The sequence below is a fragment of the Moschus berezovskii genome, chromosome 9, assembly GCF_049115385.1.
Source record: "Moschus berezovskii isolate FMDL1 chromosome 9, NW_MosBer_1.0, whole genome shotgun sequence".
NCBI lineage: Eukaryota > Metazoa > Chordata > Mammalia > Artiodactyla > Moschidae > Moschus > Moschus berezovskii.
The window spans coordinates 20,242,288-20,257,815 of record NC_142468.1 but is presented as its reverse complement, the minus strand read 5'-3'; the positions used below and the strand labels follow the sequence as shown (position 1 = coordinate 20,257,815).

Genomic DNA, 15,528 nt, shown 5'->3' with positions numbered 1-15,528 from the left:
CCACATTGCAGACAGTTTCTTTACCATCTGAGCCACCAGAGTAAATGTGAGTATTTGAGGAAAGTATTTGCAGCCAGGGTAGGAACCACCCTAAGATTGAGCGAGGCAAATCCTCAGACCTCTGCCTGGCTGAGAACAGTGTCTGCTTTCAACAGGCAGCCTGAAAAACCTCATAGTTCCCATGGCATTGGGTAAAGTCTTAGAATAACTTTGCCTCAATAATGGGACAGGATTATCCTCAAATTAAACAGTACTCTGATAAGACCTATGAGTTTAAAAGGAAAAAGGATCAGATTATTTCCAATTAACTGTCCCAAAGCAAAGCTCAAGCACCCCTCAAGGGTTCATGGCCCACACACTTTGAGAACTGCTAAATGATGAGACACCTCATAATAAAAGTTTAAATCCCCAGATTAAAGCTGACAATTTTAAAAGGTCTTGTAAGGAAGGAAGAAATGGGGGTTTTTCTCACGATCTATGCCACCCCCAGTGCTGCCTTCTGGTTGTGACTCCAGGAAGAAGAGGTGAAAGTACAGAACTTTTTGAGAGGTCTCTGAGAACTTGGGTATTCAAACCTGTTTCTATTGACAGAGGGCCTTGACTATATCATGCATCTTTCCAGGAACTCAGGACTGTATAAGCCAGATTTTGCTGTACCTGCTTCTATGATTCTGTGTTAAAGTATCTATTTCATGAGAAGGAGAGCAATTCTGAATACTGTTGCTCCAAGCTGTAGGAGTCCATATCACTTTTGGAGGCTGCTGAAAGACACTTTCATCTCAAACAGAACCTTAGTCCTGTTGGATTGACTGTAATCACTTTTTACAATACAAACACTTGTTGAGAGTCCAGACACTTCTCTCAGTGCTCCATGTGAACAGCTGGTATGGAGTTGATATGCGAGCATGGAACTATAGAGCATGACTCCATGAATATCCGAAAGCAAAACCCTAAACAGTTGGATGAACCCAACCTGTTTCCAAGATGGCTTCTGGCATCATCATAACTGTTTTAATCGTTGCAGAAAAGTATTATCTATTCATAGATGTGTTTGTGTCTCAAAAAAATCCTGTTTTGTATAACATCATAACAATTCAAACCCTCCCCAAACCATAGCTCTAACTCCATTTCCAGTTGCTCTTTCTCTTGAAGTGTTCCTTATTATACTTATATAACTCCTTCTTTATAGCTTCTCGTGTTCTGGGCAGGGAACAAGGTTGCTAACTAAGGATTCCCGGACCCTGAGTTCAGAGAATGACACCTCCCTTGATTCCATTGCAGCAGAAACAAGGATACAGTAATAGTGTCACCTTCAAGGATGGAGCACTGACATTCGGCACCATTTCAAATTGGAGGAAATTTGACATTCTAACATATTTCCTAATCCTCTTAAAGGAGCTTTCCTTTGACAACAAGCAAATACCAGTCTGTTGTATCTGCGGGTGGAGTCACCAGAATTTGAGAAACCCACCTAAAGAAGGCAGTACACTGTCTCGTTGTCCTTGCGTTCTGCTCCTGCAGTGGTTTGGGGGAAGTTTCCTTACTTATTGTCTCTCCAAAGTGAGCTCTTTTGTATATATAAATAAGTGAGTCCTTTCGAATGTTGCTCAGTGAAATCCTAGACCTTTATCTAAGAAGTTTAAAAAGCCACCCACAAATCCAGGGTCACTGAGATGCTTTCCACTGAACAAGGTGACTTTTGTTTTACATTTTGTATGAGAAGGCTGATCTGGGAGGCACAGAGCCAAATAGCAAATAACTTCAAGCTCCTTCCTTTCTCCAGATTGCTTCCTTTCTTTGGTAGCTCTCCCTGCAGGGAGAAAGTAAGGAGCTGGCTGTGTTAAGGACTTCTTTTGTAACAGACACAGAGCCTACCGCTACTTTTTAATTTGTTGGGACCTAATAGGATACTCACCTTACTTTGAAAGCCAAGATGAAGGCTCCACCTGTGAGAGTTCCCTTCTAACTGTTAACTCACATTCAGACCTTTGAAGGAGCCCAACTGTCAATGGCATGTGGCAGGTTTTACTCTTAACTTCTTATTCTTCTTTTTTAACTGCATGTGGCATACCAAAAAAATGAACTAAATTGTAAAAGTGTTTCTGTTAATAATTAAAATGAAGGAGCAATAATGCAAGGTTGTATGCCATTTTTTAAAAATTCCAACATGGGTAGAAACAGTTACTTGGAAATTTCAGATTTGGAACTTTGCTGTGCACTCACTGCAGTAGGCAGAGGAGAGTCAATTCTGCACGATTACAGAACTCCTAAACAGCTCTCATGTCCACGGGTCATGTAAAAGCTGCTGAACCTTCCTTGTCAACTGAACCTTCCTTGAGGAGGGGCTAAAGCAAGCAGAAATTCCCTGATAACATTTTCTAGTTAACCACCATTCTAAACCATTTGATTTAGAAAGTTGAAAAGAATTGTTTAGGTTCACAGTCCTTTGTGTAAAACACAGGAGCAGATACGTTTCAGAATTCAGAAAGGTCCAGATTTAGAAGGGTAATAAAATGCATGCTCTTAGAGCAAGTTCCAGTGGAATCTGGGGCAGCACCCCACCATCAAACACATTAGTATTTCCAAAGGTATGAATATTCACAGAAAGGAATAAATTAAACAGCATTCACTGTCAGCTCATAGGAAGTTTTGCTGCCAAATACATTTGCTTAAGGTTGGTTTATACCTTTCAACTATGGAGTTGCAAATAAGAAGCTGTGGACATATGTTGGAGTGACAGAAATACAGCAAAACAAGCCTGATTGAATCCTGGTTATATTGAATAGAGCCAAATCACAGAGTTGACAGTTTATGATCTTGTGTGTCTCTTACTGTTCCCTTTTCTGAACTTCTCTTTTCTTATTGGTCATATGGGGTAATATTTGCAGGCTTTTGTGAGGAAAGCTAATGTAATTTAATCACTAAACAGTGATTGGCAGGTAGTGGCTATTCAATAAATGTTAGCTAATAAAATTTTGCCTCTTCCCCCTTTTATGAGATAAAAATTTATTGATAACAGTTGTTGCGGTGCTAGTCTGTAAATAGGCTTCACAAATATGGATTGCCCTGATTTCACTGGAGAATTAAATGTCTAAATTTTAATATTAAAATTCATTTCTTAAATGACTAATACAACTTTAAAATTTGTTTATAGGATGACTAAATTTTCAATGAATAAATGTTTTGATTAATGTTGTATTTAAAGTTCTTGAATGCTTTGTTTTAATTGTGATTAGAGACTCATCGTTGAGAAAAATAATTTGAAAAGTACAGTGTTGATAATGCTCATGCTGTCACAAAGATATAACCAAGGTTTATAACTTAGTATATTGGAAAAATGGCCTTGGGAGATAAGTCTTTTCCAATTTTACCTCCCAAAATTTTAAAAGAACTTTAATGGTCTTTTAGGGCAAAACAGTTTAAAGTATATTTTGTAAAAGAAATAAACCCACAGACATAGAAAATAAACTTGGTTGTTTATTCACCAAAGTTTGTTTGGTAAACTTATGGTTACCAAAGAGGGAAGCAGAGGAGGGATAAATGTAGGAGTTTGGGATTAACATATACACAGTACCATATAAAATAGATAACCAATGAGGACCTACTGTATAGCACAGTGAACTCAATGTTTTGTAATAACCTGTAGGGGAAAGGAACCTAAAAAAGAATGTGTGTTTATGTGTGTGTACAATTGAATCACCTTGCTATACACATGAAACTAACACAGTGTTGTAAAACAAGGGTTTTTCTCAAAGGCATCTTTTGTAAAGTAGACCTTTACTTTTAAATTCATAAGGCCTCCTTTTTTTAAAAGGGAAAGAACAAAAGCAGAAGGATTTCAAGAGAATAAAGAGGTTAGCTACTTGATGGGCATATGCCCTACAGGACTTACTAGCATTTAAGTGGGCAGAGTGGCTCTGCCTATATTTATATGCGTTGTATCACCTGCCTTCACAGCTGAACTATCAGCAGAAAGTAGGCATCATGTACTGCAAAGCTGGACAGAGCACGGAAGAAGAGATGTACAACAATGAATCAGCCGGCCCAGCCTTTGAGGAATTCCTCCAGCTGTTGGGAGAACGCGTTCGGCTCAAAGGATTTGAGAAGTATCGTGCGCAGCTTGACACCAAAAGTAAGAAATACTTATACCCTCCTACCAGGCTTATTGTCCTCCTGCTGTGTTGATGTTCGCCTGCTAAGTTACCCGTAAAACAGCACTGCCACTAACCATAGAATACTGCTGGTGATGGGGAGGGGAAGCCAGTCTCGGAGGATGTGGCTTTAAGACAATTGAAGACCATAATCGAAGCATTTAGGATTGCAGTGTGAAAGAAAGTAGTGCTTTCAGAAGTGTGGAAGGCAGGAAGCAATGGATGGAGATTGTGCAGAATTCCTCCTGGATAGTGTTACATAAGCGTCACTGTATTTAGCTGAATGTTAGAGTGACTAAAAACTCCTGCAACTTAACAACCATCTGATCATAAGCCCCAGAAGTCTTGACTTTCATCAACTCATTTCATAATCCTTGTCCGTATCTGTGTAGTCAGCCATTGTAGGGTTTTCTTAATCACTTTTATATTTTACTGTCTTGAGATATTTTTGTTTATTTTCTGCTTTTACTGTTCATAGTCTAACTTAATCTCCAAGCAAACAGGCTTCTTAGCTTTGGTATTAGTTTGGCTCATAAAATGTGTTGATTAAAATCACACTAGTGCGGCAGTCTGTTTATCTACAGCTCATGAACATAGAGGTTTGTCCATTCCCTTTTCCCAGGAGGTTCATAAAAGAGGTTCTCAAGTATCTAGAGTATGTTGACTTCTGCTGTGTGTCTGTGTGGAAGCAAATTTTAAAATTTATCTCAATATCCATCCATAGACACCTGTGACCTGTTTTTCTTTGAGAGGGTCTTTGGATTAGCACATCTGTATTGCAGTCTATAGTAATCACTCTGATTTTCTGTACAGGAAATTAAATAAGGAGTCGAGTCATGAAAACAGAAAAGCATTCATAAACTCCACTGCAGGGAAGAATTTCCTGTTGCCATGGTTTTGCTGTTGCCAACTTGGAAACAACATGCAAGAGAGCCTATGAAAAACCATAAATAGCCTAGACTCTTAAATATTATTTTAACGTTCCATACTCTGCTTGCAACTGCAGAAAATATTAAATCCCAATATGCCCTTAAATTCTTTTTATCAAGATATTCTGACATTTCCTTTGTAATTCATTCACATTGTCCCAGTTTGTTATGTTATGTAAATTATAATTACCACAAAGAGCTATTAAAAGGGTCTGGGAAGAAAATGTAATAAGAGCCTTGATTCTATCAATGAATGGTCAAATTGGGAGTTGGTAAGATTATTTATCATTTCCTGGTCCTTCCCTATCTCCTGGATTTTGCTCAAACTCGTGTCCATTGAGTCCATTTATTATTTGTATATTTACAAGTTCCTAGCCATCTCTTGATGAAAGGACAATGTGAGAAATGTAGATAGCAGGGCCATTCCTAAGCAATGTGGCATCATGTAAGGCAGTGGAATAAGCAAAATAAGCACTTTGCAGATTTTGCCCCAATATCCCAATAACTGCAAAGACCTTGATTATTAAACTGCCTCTAGTGGCACATTTTACAGTTATGTGATACATTAGTCAAGGACAGGTTCCTTTTCACTGAGCTACTCTCCTTTATGGCTCCTTGTAACCTTCTGAGGCATAGCTCCTGAAAAGGAGGGCTCACAGGTTCCTTTTCTGTCCTTTCAGAGGGTCATTTCCTAAAGTCATTGAAAAGTAGGAAAGTGTTTCCACTCTAAAGCTTGAAGAAGACAGTATACATATTTATTTCTCTCACTCCCGGCTGAGAAGGACTGTTAGCGTCATCACTTAAAGGGGCATTAAACAGTAATAGACCAAAAGACATAGGGATCAACCAGCCCCTGCACACCCCAGCAGCTTTCTACTGGCCATGACACACCCAGAGATGAGACTTTGGTGTGCTGTGAGATGATCTCACCACATCGTACCTAATCTTAAATTGTGTTAAACTCTTTCAATATATTGCTTAAAAAGAGAAAATGCTTCCCAGAACATGTGTTCCTAAAGGTTCTCTCCCTCTCTAAGTGACAGTGTAGTTGTCACTTGGAGCTGTGGATTTGTAGTCGTAATCAAATCCAGACATTATTTGCCAAGCTCATTTTATTTTTCTGCACCTTATCTTCTGAATCTCCAATTATACATATATTAAGTCACTTACTAGTTGTGATTTAATTTTTAACATTTCCCCCTCCCCTGCCCTCCGTGTGTATATTTGGGAAATTCCTGTTAATGTTTTCAAGTTCACTGTGTTTTATTTACTTCCACTGTTTCTTAATCTGCTGTCAGTCAATCTAGTGAAATTTTTCTGTCAGATATTGTGATTTTCAAGTCCAGAAGTTGCATTTGGGCTTTCTCTTGTTTGTTTTTTTTTTTTTCCTTTTCTCCATCCCCCCCCCCTTTTTTTTTTTTTTGGAGTAATCTTATATTTTCCATATTCTTCTCATTAGGTTCATGTCCTTTAAAGCCTTGAATGTATTTATAATAGCTGTTTCAAACTATATATGCTAGTGCCATCATCGCTGTCATTTGGGGTCTCCTTTTAACAGATTCTCTCATGCTTTTGAGTTACATTTTATTTCTTCATATGTCTGGTTATTTTTGATTGGATACCGGACATTGTGATTGTTTCATCACTGAGGATCTGGATTTTGTCCTCTTCTTTAAACAGTGTTGTTTTATTTTGGTAGGCAGTTAAGTTAGTTACAGAACAGTTTGATCTTTATGAATTTGTTCTTATGCTTTTTTAAAGCACAGTTAAAAAAAAAAAGTTTTTGTTGTTGTTGTTCAGTCACTAAGTTGTGTCTGACTCTTGGCAACACACCAGGCTTCCTGGTCCTTCACTATCTCCTGGAGTTTGCTCAAACTCATGTTCATTTTATGTCCTCCAACCATCTCATCCTCTCCCACCCCCTTCTCCTTTTGTTGTCATCTTTCTCAGCATCAGGGTCTTTTCCAATAGTCAGCTCTTCACATCAGGTATGAGGTGAATATTCAGGCTCTTTAGTTCCTCTTCACTTTCTGCCTTTAGAGTGGTATCATGTGTATATCTGAGATTGTTGGTATTTCTCCCAGCAGTCTTGACTCCAGTTCGTGAATAGTCTATACTCTCTGGCTAATTTACTGCTCTTACTAAGGCATGACTTTCCTTGCACCTGAATACCAGCATATTCAGCGAAGTATCTCTGCTATGGCTGGTCAGAACTTCAGTGTCTTCCAGCCCTGTGTGAACTGTGAGAATTGTTTGGCTGACAATTCTCTGGTAGTTATTTCCCCAATAGTTTTTCTTTTCTTTTTTTGAAATTGAGGTATAATTGACATACAACATTATATTAGTTTTGGGTGTACAACATAATAACTCAGTGTTTTTGTATATTCCAAAATGGCCATCATAATAAGTCTAGTTATGTATCACCATACCTAGTTATTTTTTTTTTCTTGTGATGAAAACTTTTAAGATCTACTCTCTCAGCAACTTTCAGCTATTCTGTGTTGTGTTATTAACTCTAGCCACCGTGATGTACCATGATGCACCCTGATGTTTTTTCTTTCCCTGGCTTTTGGAACCCACTCTATGCTTGTGCAGCTTAATATTCAGCCCAAGACTCAAGGGAACCCCTGTGCAGATTTCTGAGCCTCTTTCACTGTGTAGTTTGCTCCTCTTCAGTATTGTGCCCAGCAAATATCAGCCACACCTCAGCCTTCCAGGCCTCCAGCACGTTTTGGCTTCTCTCTTCAACTCCCTACCCTGTGCTTGTTTTGAAAGTACCTTCCGGTGGAAAGCTGGGTAGGATCATAAGGCTTATCTCCTTTGATACTTCTTCCTCAGAGATCACTATCCAGTGCTGCTGGTGTAAGATATCTTGAGGGAAAAAAAATGTTGTTTCAGATATTTTGTTTATTTTTCTGTTTATTTACAATAAGAGAGCAGGTCCTATACCACGTACTGTTATGGCCAGAAGCAGAAGTCCTAGATACTTTCTATGTGTCATCTCATTTAACCTCCGCAAACTCTGCTAGATGCCAGTCATCCCCATTTTACAGACTAGGCTTCTTTAGATTACCTGGGTGCCCAAGGTTAAGCATTGAGGTGGGAGACCGTACCCTAGTGTTGTGGTTAATGACATATCCAGAGAAAGCATCAGTGTAGAGTTAAGTACAGTGAGGCCCAGAGCTGTGCTTTGTGGCTGTGTCATCCCCTCTCTTATTACTCAGGTAATCTCATGAGATAGCTCCACTTGTCATGTATTCAGATTTTGGCGCTTTGGTAAAAGAAAGAGAGGCTCAGGAAAGGAAGGTTTGGTCAAACTGTTGAACCTTTTCTTCTTCTTCCCAATTTTCTGTACAAAGTCCCAATTTCCCATTTCATAAATAAGGACTTCCAGCAAATAAGCTACAGTTGTGTCAGGGGTTGGAACAGTTCTGTAGTGAAAAAATCTTTCCAGATTGAATTTTATTCTCCTTTTTTGTTTCCTTATTTGGATGGCATAACCTCTAGATAATTGCCATCCCCTCCCACTACAGTAAATACAAAAATAAGCTTCCCACCAAGCAGTTTGTTATTTGAAAGCTGGAGACCACCCTCATTTTAAGTTGTGTGTGTGAATTATTATTTGGGAAATTATTTCCTGAATAAGGCGCGTTTGTCAAGTCAGCATGCAGAAGACTTAGAAACGCTTGCAAAGCCATTCCTTCAGAGCTCTGCCTTCATTCATTTGCCACAGTTTTAGGGAATGCATGTTGCTTCCCCCATTTTTCAGCAGTGTTATAATGATCACTGAGATTCAGGGTCTTAGAATAGATGTAAGACTTTTCATAAAGAAAACAAATCCTATATTTCGGAAATTTAACCTTTGATAAAAGAATAAAACCAGCATTATTTAAATACTTTGCACATTTAAAGGACTGTTTGGAGTTGTGGAGACTAATGAATGAAGAACAGTTTTTTTACCTCCTTCACTTTGAACTGTGTTATAGTATCAGGTTTTTCTCTTGAGTGTTACTGAGATGCAGTTGGCCAAGAAATTGAAATATGTAAAAGGTCCTGTTTAAGGCAGCTATACTTTTTATCTCAACTGCACAAAATTCTAAATTCCAAAGAGCGTGTTTCGTAAGCAGCTTTTATCGGCTGCTACTTTCATAGACATTGTTTCACTCAATCCTCACAACAGTGAGAATATTGAGGGGCAGAGAAGTAAGGTGACTTGTTTGTGGTTATTTAGCAAATGATGCTGGAGGCGTTGGAATTCAGATCGTCTTACTTCCAAGCTGGAATCCAGATAATTGCAGGTATTTTGCAAAGTGCTCTGTATGTAGAAAATAGACTGATTCCTAAGTACCCACCCCACATCATTGCTTATCCTTTTCTCACAGGATGTTAGTGGTTTTAAGAAGCCTTTGATTCCAGGCGTGTACGTATGCACGCATGCACACTTCTTGAACTGACACATTGTGAATTCTCCTGTCACAGCAAAGGGTGGTATTACAGACTCTTCTTGATCCCATCCTCAGTGAAGTAAGCCACCTCCTGATGATGGTTAAAGATACACTGAAAAAATGCAAGTAAATATGGTAGATGCCAGAGCAGATGGGATTCTTGCTTTTCCCAAATACTTCGTTAGTGAGTAGATGGAATAGTACTGAAGGGCAGATGCGTGTCTCATCTAAAATGCATGCCAGTGTTCCAGGTGTCAATACTGGTTCCCGACTGTGCTCCTTCCAAGCGTTGACCTCGCATCCCCAAACTCTGAGGCAAGCTTACATACTAGGGAGAGCTGGAGTCTTTAAATGGATGGTCCTCAGCAGCCAGCTGATGATTATTCCATTGGTATTTCAAACTATGGATGATAAGCAGTCCCGCTACCTGTCTGGGATTTCGTCCTGTGCATTTTATGTGGTGAGGACCTTCACAAACTGAGCTTAACTTTCTTCATTCTGTTGACTTTCTTAGTCTGCCTGTGTTTAGTTCATGAGATTGATTTTCTCCTTGTAGTCATAAATATTTTAAAACTAGGAACTTGCACAAAATCAAATTCCTTAGGCTTGTTTTCCTTTATCTAGCTTTTCTCAACTCAGACGAATCTGTTGGTGACCAGGAAGTGATTATATAAAAGTCGAATTACTTTTTCCTGATTCAGATTTGTACACATCCACCTTTATCATCCAAGTTTTATCCCCCTTAAGGCAAAAGACTTTCACCAAAAGAAGTCAAGAATGAATATGACATTGACCATATCTGAAACTGCTTCTGCAAACTTATTAACCTCTACATACCATCTTTCGGAGAAGGCAATGGCAAAGTATAAGTGCTCTTGTAGGATTTTATCACTTACCTACACCTTTTCAAAGCAGCTGAAAAGAATATTCTTGTCATTCCTCATTTACTCAGGGCCTTCTTATCATCTAGTTTGAATATTAAACATTTTACTTTCTATGACTTAGTGTAGAGGGCTGACCTTATTACTGAATATACAACACTCAGTGGTAGTATAATTTGGAGGCAAATCACGTGATTATCAAGATGACCTATAAGATGCCTGAATTTATTTTTTAACTTTTAAAGCTCCATACACATATAAAGGAGCATTATCTTCTTTTTATCCCTCTTCTATAAGCATATTTTCCGCTTAGAAATTACTTAGTACATGTTCTTTTCAACCAGAGAAAAAAGGATTTTTGTCGCAATGATCATCTTCTGTGATTTTCTTTCCTTTTCATTCTGTTTAATTCCGATGCCTTATTCTTCAGAGAATATAACAAACCTTCATTTTCCATTTTCTCCGATAAAGTTTAGCAATGCTATTGTGTACATAGTAATTTCAAGATTTTGGAACTCCTTTCTTCTCAGGAAAGAAAATTTAATTGTTTTAACCCTAGTTTCATCACTAAAAGTTTTGAAACGGCTTCCAAACTGTTTAAAATTATCAGCAAGGCTGGGATTTTCAAAGGTCCCCAGAAGAAGACTGGTCACATAGCATCTGTTGCATAAAATGCATAAAATGTAGGAAAGAGAGAAAGGACAATAAATATAAAACAAATTCTCTTCAGGATGGTCTTCACTCTTCTTTCATGACAGCAATGCCTTTAGAATTAGAAATACATATAAAACAAAATGTAATAAAAAATCTGTTTTTTTTTAGTTCATTAATTTTGCTTAAAATTGACTTGAGAGGCACAGAAGTACTCATCAGGTTGACACATTGACTTGAAAGTTGTAAAATGTGCCTATCAAGTTCTGGAGCTATTTATACCAAGAGTCTTTAACAATGGATACCTTCTTGGTACTCAAGACCTGTCTTAAGTTGGTCAGTGATTCATTGTAGTTAATTTGTAGTTTTTTGTGGTAGTGGTCATTAACATTTAGAAGATATTTTTCTTGGGGAGTTATGTTTGGTGTGTATTTTTGCAGTTTTTCAAAAGTAGTCCTTGCTTTGTTGTACATTTATCTTGATTTTAAAACTATTGTCATTTTATGCCCTCTTCAAAATTAAGATCCTCTAAGAAGCTCAAGGTTGAAACTCAGGGCTCTGGAATATCTTAGCAAATCTCTGCAAACTGCTGTTGTGGTCTATTCTTGGAACAGTGCCTAAGGGCGGTGCAGCTACTGGGTTAAAGTCCCCTAAGGGTATTTATTAAAATAGATCATTCTGCCCAGCCCCACACCTACAGAGCAGTATTTCTGGGCATGGGGGATGGGAAGCTGCCTTTTAAGCAGCTCCCCAGGTGACTCCAGGTACACTCCAGTTGGAGAACTGCTGCTTTATGGTACATGCCAGAAGCTTTGACTTGCTGCCTCATCCTCTAAAATGCTCCTAAACAATATGGTTGATGGAGGGTTGAGTTTACCCAGAATGAATACACTTCTGTTCATTTTGCCTGTAAGTCCAGGTCCTAATTCTCTTTGGTTTCCAAGTGTTTACAGATGCATTGATTTGTCAACAGTCAAGGAAGTCAAGGTTGTTGTTGTTTTTTTTTTTTTCAGAAGGAAAGTGAGTGCAGACACACGCTGTCTTACACTGTTGCTGCTGCTGCTGCTGAGTCGCTTCAGTTGTGTCTGACTCTGTGCGGCCCCATAGACAGCAGCCCAGACATCGCTATAGTACCTTTGTTACTCAGTGTTACAATCTTGTTAAGTTTCCGTCTATTTGTTAAGAGCAAAACAATGTTTCTCCTGCTTGAGTCAAAAGTATTGGAAAAGAGGTCCTGAATTTGAAGTTTGGGCAGAATTCAGGGGTCTGTGAACTTGGGTGGGAAATAATTTTACATTTATTTTTACTGATCTCTAGTTGAAATTTAACGTTACCTTCAATTATGAATCTAGGCAGCAAATCACAGCAGTATAGACTCCACCTGTGATTTTACCAATCGAAAGTATAGGTATTTTCATACCATATTGTTGTTGGAGGTATCTCAAGATACTGCTTATGCACTTCACTAGGTCAAAATTATAGTAGTTATTTGACCTACTGCTAAAACTTGTTACAGAAATTTTATGCTATTTCATCATTTTAAAATTATTTTGATATCAGTATTTTTTAACCCATTGATTTCTGTTGAAATTTGTGTATTTTGTCTTTGTTGTTGTTTAGTTGATAAGTTGTGTCCAACTATGTTGTGACCCTGTGGACAGTAGCCCACCAGGCTCCTCTGTCCATGGAATTTTGCAGGCAAGAATACTGGGGTGTGTTGCCATTTCCTTCTCCAGGGAATCTTTCCCACCCAGGCATCAAACCCATGTCTGCTGCATTGGCAGACAGATTCTTTACCACTGAGCCCACCTGGGAAGCCCATATTTTATTATACCTATGCATTTACAAATATTCTTCTAAGAAGGAATCCGTTGGCCTCCCTAGACTGCCAAAGGGGGATCAGATATAAAAGATGGGTAAAATCTCCTCTACCAGATCTCGTCTAGGACTTTTTCATCCCAAACCATTTCCTGCCACACACACACACACACACCCCGCTTTCGAGATGTCTCTCTTAAATGAGCTGTTTTTCCCATTCTTATGATTGTCTCTCTCTCTCTCTTTTTGCTGTAGCTGACTCCACTGGAACCCATTCTCTGTACACAACTTACAAAGACTATGAGATCATGTTCCATGTTTCTACCATGCTGCCATACACACCTAACAACAAGCAACAGGTAAGAGTCCCTTGTGTTTCCTGTGTTTCTCTTCACCCTTGTTTCATTTCCCCCAGAAGCCTAAGTGGCAGGTTTGTAAAATCTTAAACCAGAATTTAATGTTGCACATGTCACAGCAGCAGGAAGCTTTGTACTTTGTGTGGAAGTAATAACAAATGAGCTGAAAACAAATGAAGAGACATAAATTCTAGGTTAACAGCCAGCTGGATGGCTTTGTGAATTAATCATTTGCTTTTCACCCAGAAGGATTGAGGTTTTCCTGAAATCTGAAAAGAACAAGTTGAAGTCATGGTGATTAGATGACTCTGCAGGGTTGCAGAGAACACACATGAGTGGGTGAAGTTTCATCTCAAGAGGCCAGTGTACGGGCAGGAAAGTACTAATGTCTCATTTCAGATTTCAAAGGAGGTTTCCTCTACTTACTTGGAGAAAATTCAAAATAAATGTCAATGGGATCTCAGATAAATGGTTTTTGGTGTTGTTGTTTCTTTTTTTTTAACATATCCTTCAGGGAAAAGCATAAGTAACAATTGCATTTGAGACATTACTTTGCCAAGAAAAGTCCGTCTAGTCAAGGCTATGGTTTTTCCCGTGGTCATGTATGGATGTGAGAGTTGGACTGTGAAGAAAGCTGATGGCTGAAGAATTGATGCTTTTGAACTGTGGTGCTGGAGAAGACTCTTGAGAGTCCCTTGGACTGCAAGGAGATCCAACCAGTCCATTCTGAAGGAGGTCGATCCTGGGTGTTCATTGGAAGGACTAATGCTAAAGCTGAAACTCCAATACTTTGGCCACATCATGCGAAGAGTTGACTCACTGGAAAAGACTCTGATGCTGGGAAGGATTGGGGGTGGGAGGAGAAGGGGACAACAGAGAATGAGATGGCTGGATGGCATCACCGACTTAATGGACATGAGTTTGAGTGAACTCCGGGAGTTGGTGATGGACAGGGAGGCCTGGCATGCTGTGATTCACGGGGTTGCAAAGAGTCGGTCATGACTGAGCGACTGAACTGACTGACTGACCTCATATACAGATTTCTTTTGAAAAGATCTAAAAGCACAATGCCTGTTACTAAAATGTACTCAATGAGATGATAAAATGTGAAAACTAAGAAATGGCTGATGATTACAGAGCAAGATGGAAACTGACAGTATTGTTTTAAAGAGTTTGTGGTGGTAGTTGGTTTTAAAAATGTTTTAAAACAAATGATACCAAATTGAAGCTTAAAAGACCCAGAGAGCTAATAGACTCTACTTTCAATAGCTCTTATAAACACAGCAGTCTTAAATCACTTCTGACCTTAAAACAAACATAGATTTTGTTATTGTCAATTGTTGTGCTAACAGAACACAGGCCAGCTGCAGAATGAATCATATCCTCTTTCACAGAATTTAACAAAACAGGGATCAAATCTTAACACGTCGTCACTTAAGTTTGGTTACATCACACATGTCAATAACAAAATTTTACCTCTCTTGATTCCCAAAGTAATCAAGAGTAGGAAACAAAGCAATGAGTCAGCTATAAATCTGAAATAAACCTATTTTAAGATAAATTCCCTCATCTGGAGTTTGTTGACTGTTTTATGCACATTCCAAATGCTAGATTTCTTAGGGGAAAATACCTTGCTAAGAAAAATATACTAAACTCATCTGACCAGACAGTAGAGAGATTGTAAAAACATTAGCAAATTATCTTTAAGGGGAAGATGAAGCCTTATTCTACCTGATTACTCAATGGAGAAGGGCTTCCCAAGTGACTCAGTGGTAAAGAATATACCTGCCAATGCAGGAGATGCAAGTTCCATCCCTGGGTCAGAAAGATCCCCTGGAAAAGGAACTAGCACGCCAATATTCTTGTCTGGAAAATGTCATCGACAGAGGAGCCTGAGGGGCTACAGTCCATGGGGTCACAGAGTCTGATGCGACTTAGGGACTAACCAACACTCAGCAGAGAAAAGTAACAAGGGGGAGTAGGGGTAAAACATTGAGTGACAAGAATCAGTTGTTTATATCCAGCTAAATAAGTTAAAGTGCTGAGCTGATTAGTTGGCATTTAAGTGGACAGCTATCTAAATTATTTAATTTGGGGTCCAATCAAAGCAAAAGTATTATGGTCCTAAATCAGAATGAAAGAAAATAATTGGTATTCTGCATATTAAGAAATTTTAATTCTCTAGTTAAAGAATTTATTGTAATCTACATAGATTACATTATGGTTAGAAAACCAGGAAGAATGTGTCTTAAAACCTTTTTGCAGGTATTGGTTTATAAACACTGTCTTTTTTTTCA

General features: G+C 38.6%; 1 protein-coding gene across 9 annotated transcripts in view; it reads left to right on the top strand.

The window, feature by feature from the left end:
* SIPA1L1 (signal induced proliferation associated 1 like 1) overlaps positions 1 to 15,528 on the top strand; it is a 388,842-nt gene that overhangs the window by 284,924 nt on the left and 88,390 nt on the right. For all 9 annotated transcript variants that reach the window (XM_088839495.1, XM_088839488.1, XM_088839490.1 and 6 more), the window contains 2 exons: positions 3,958 to 4,132; positions 13,131 to 13,234. In XM_088839495.1, the coding sequence (XP_088695621.1) occupies positions 3,958 to 4,132; positions 13,131 to 13,234 (279 nt within the window). The remainder of the gene's footprint in view (positions 1 to 3,957; positions 4,133 to 13,130; positions 13,235 to 15,528) is intronic.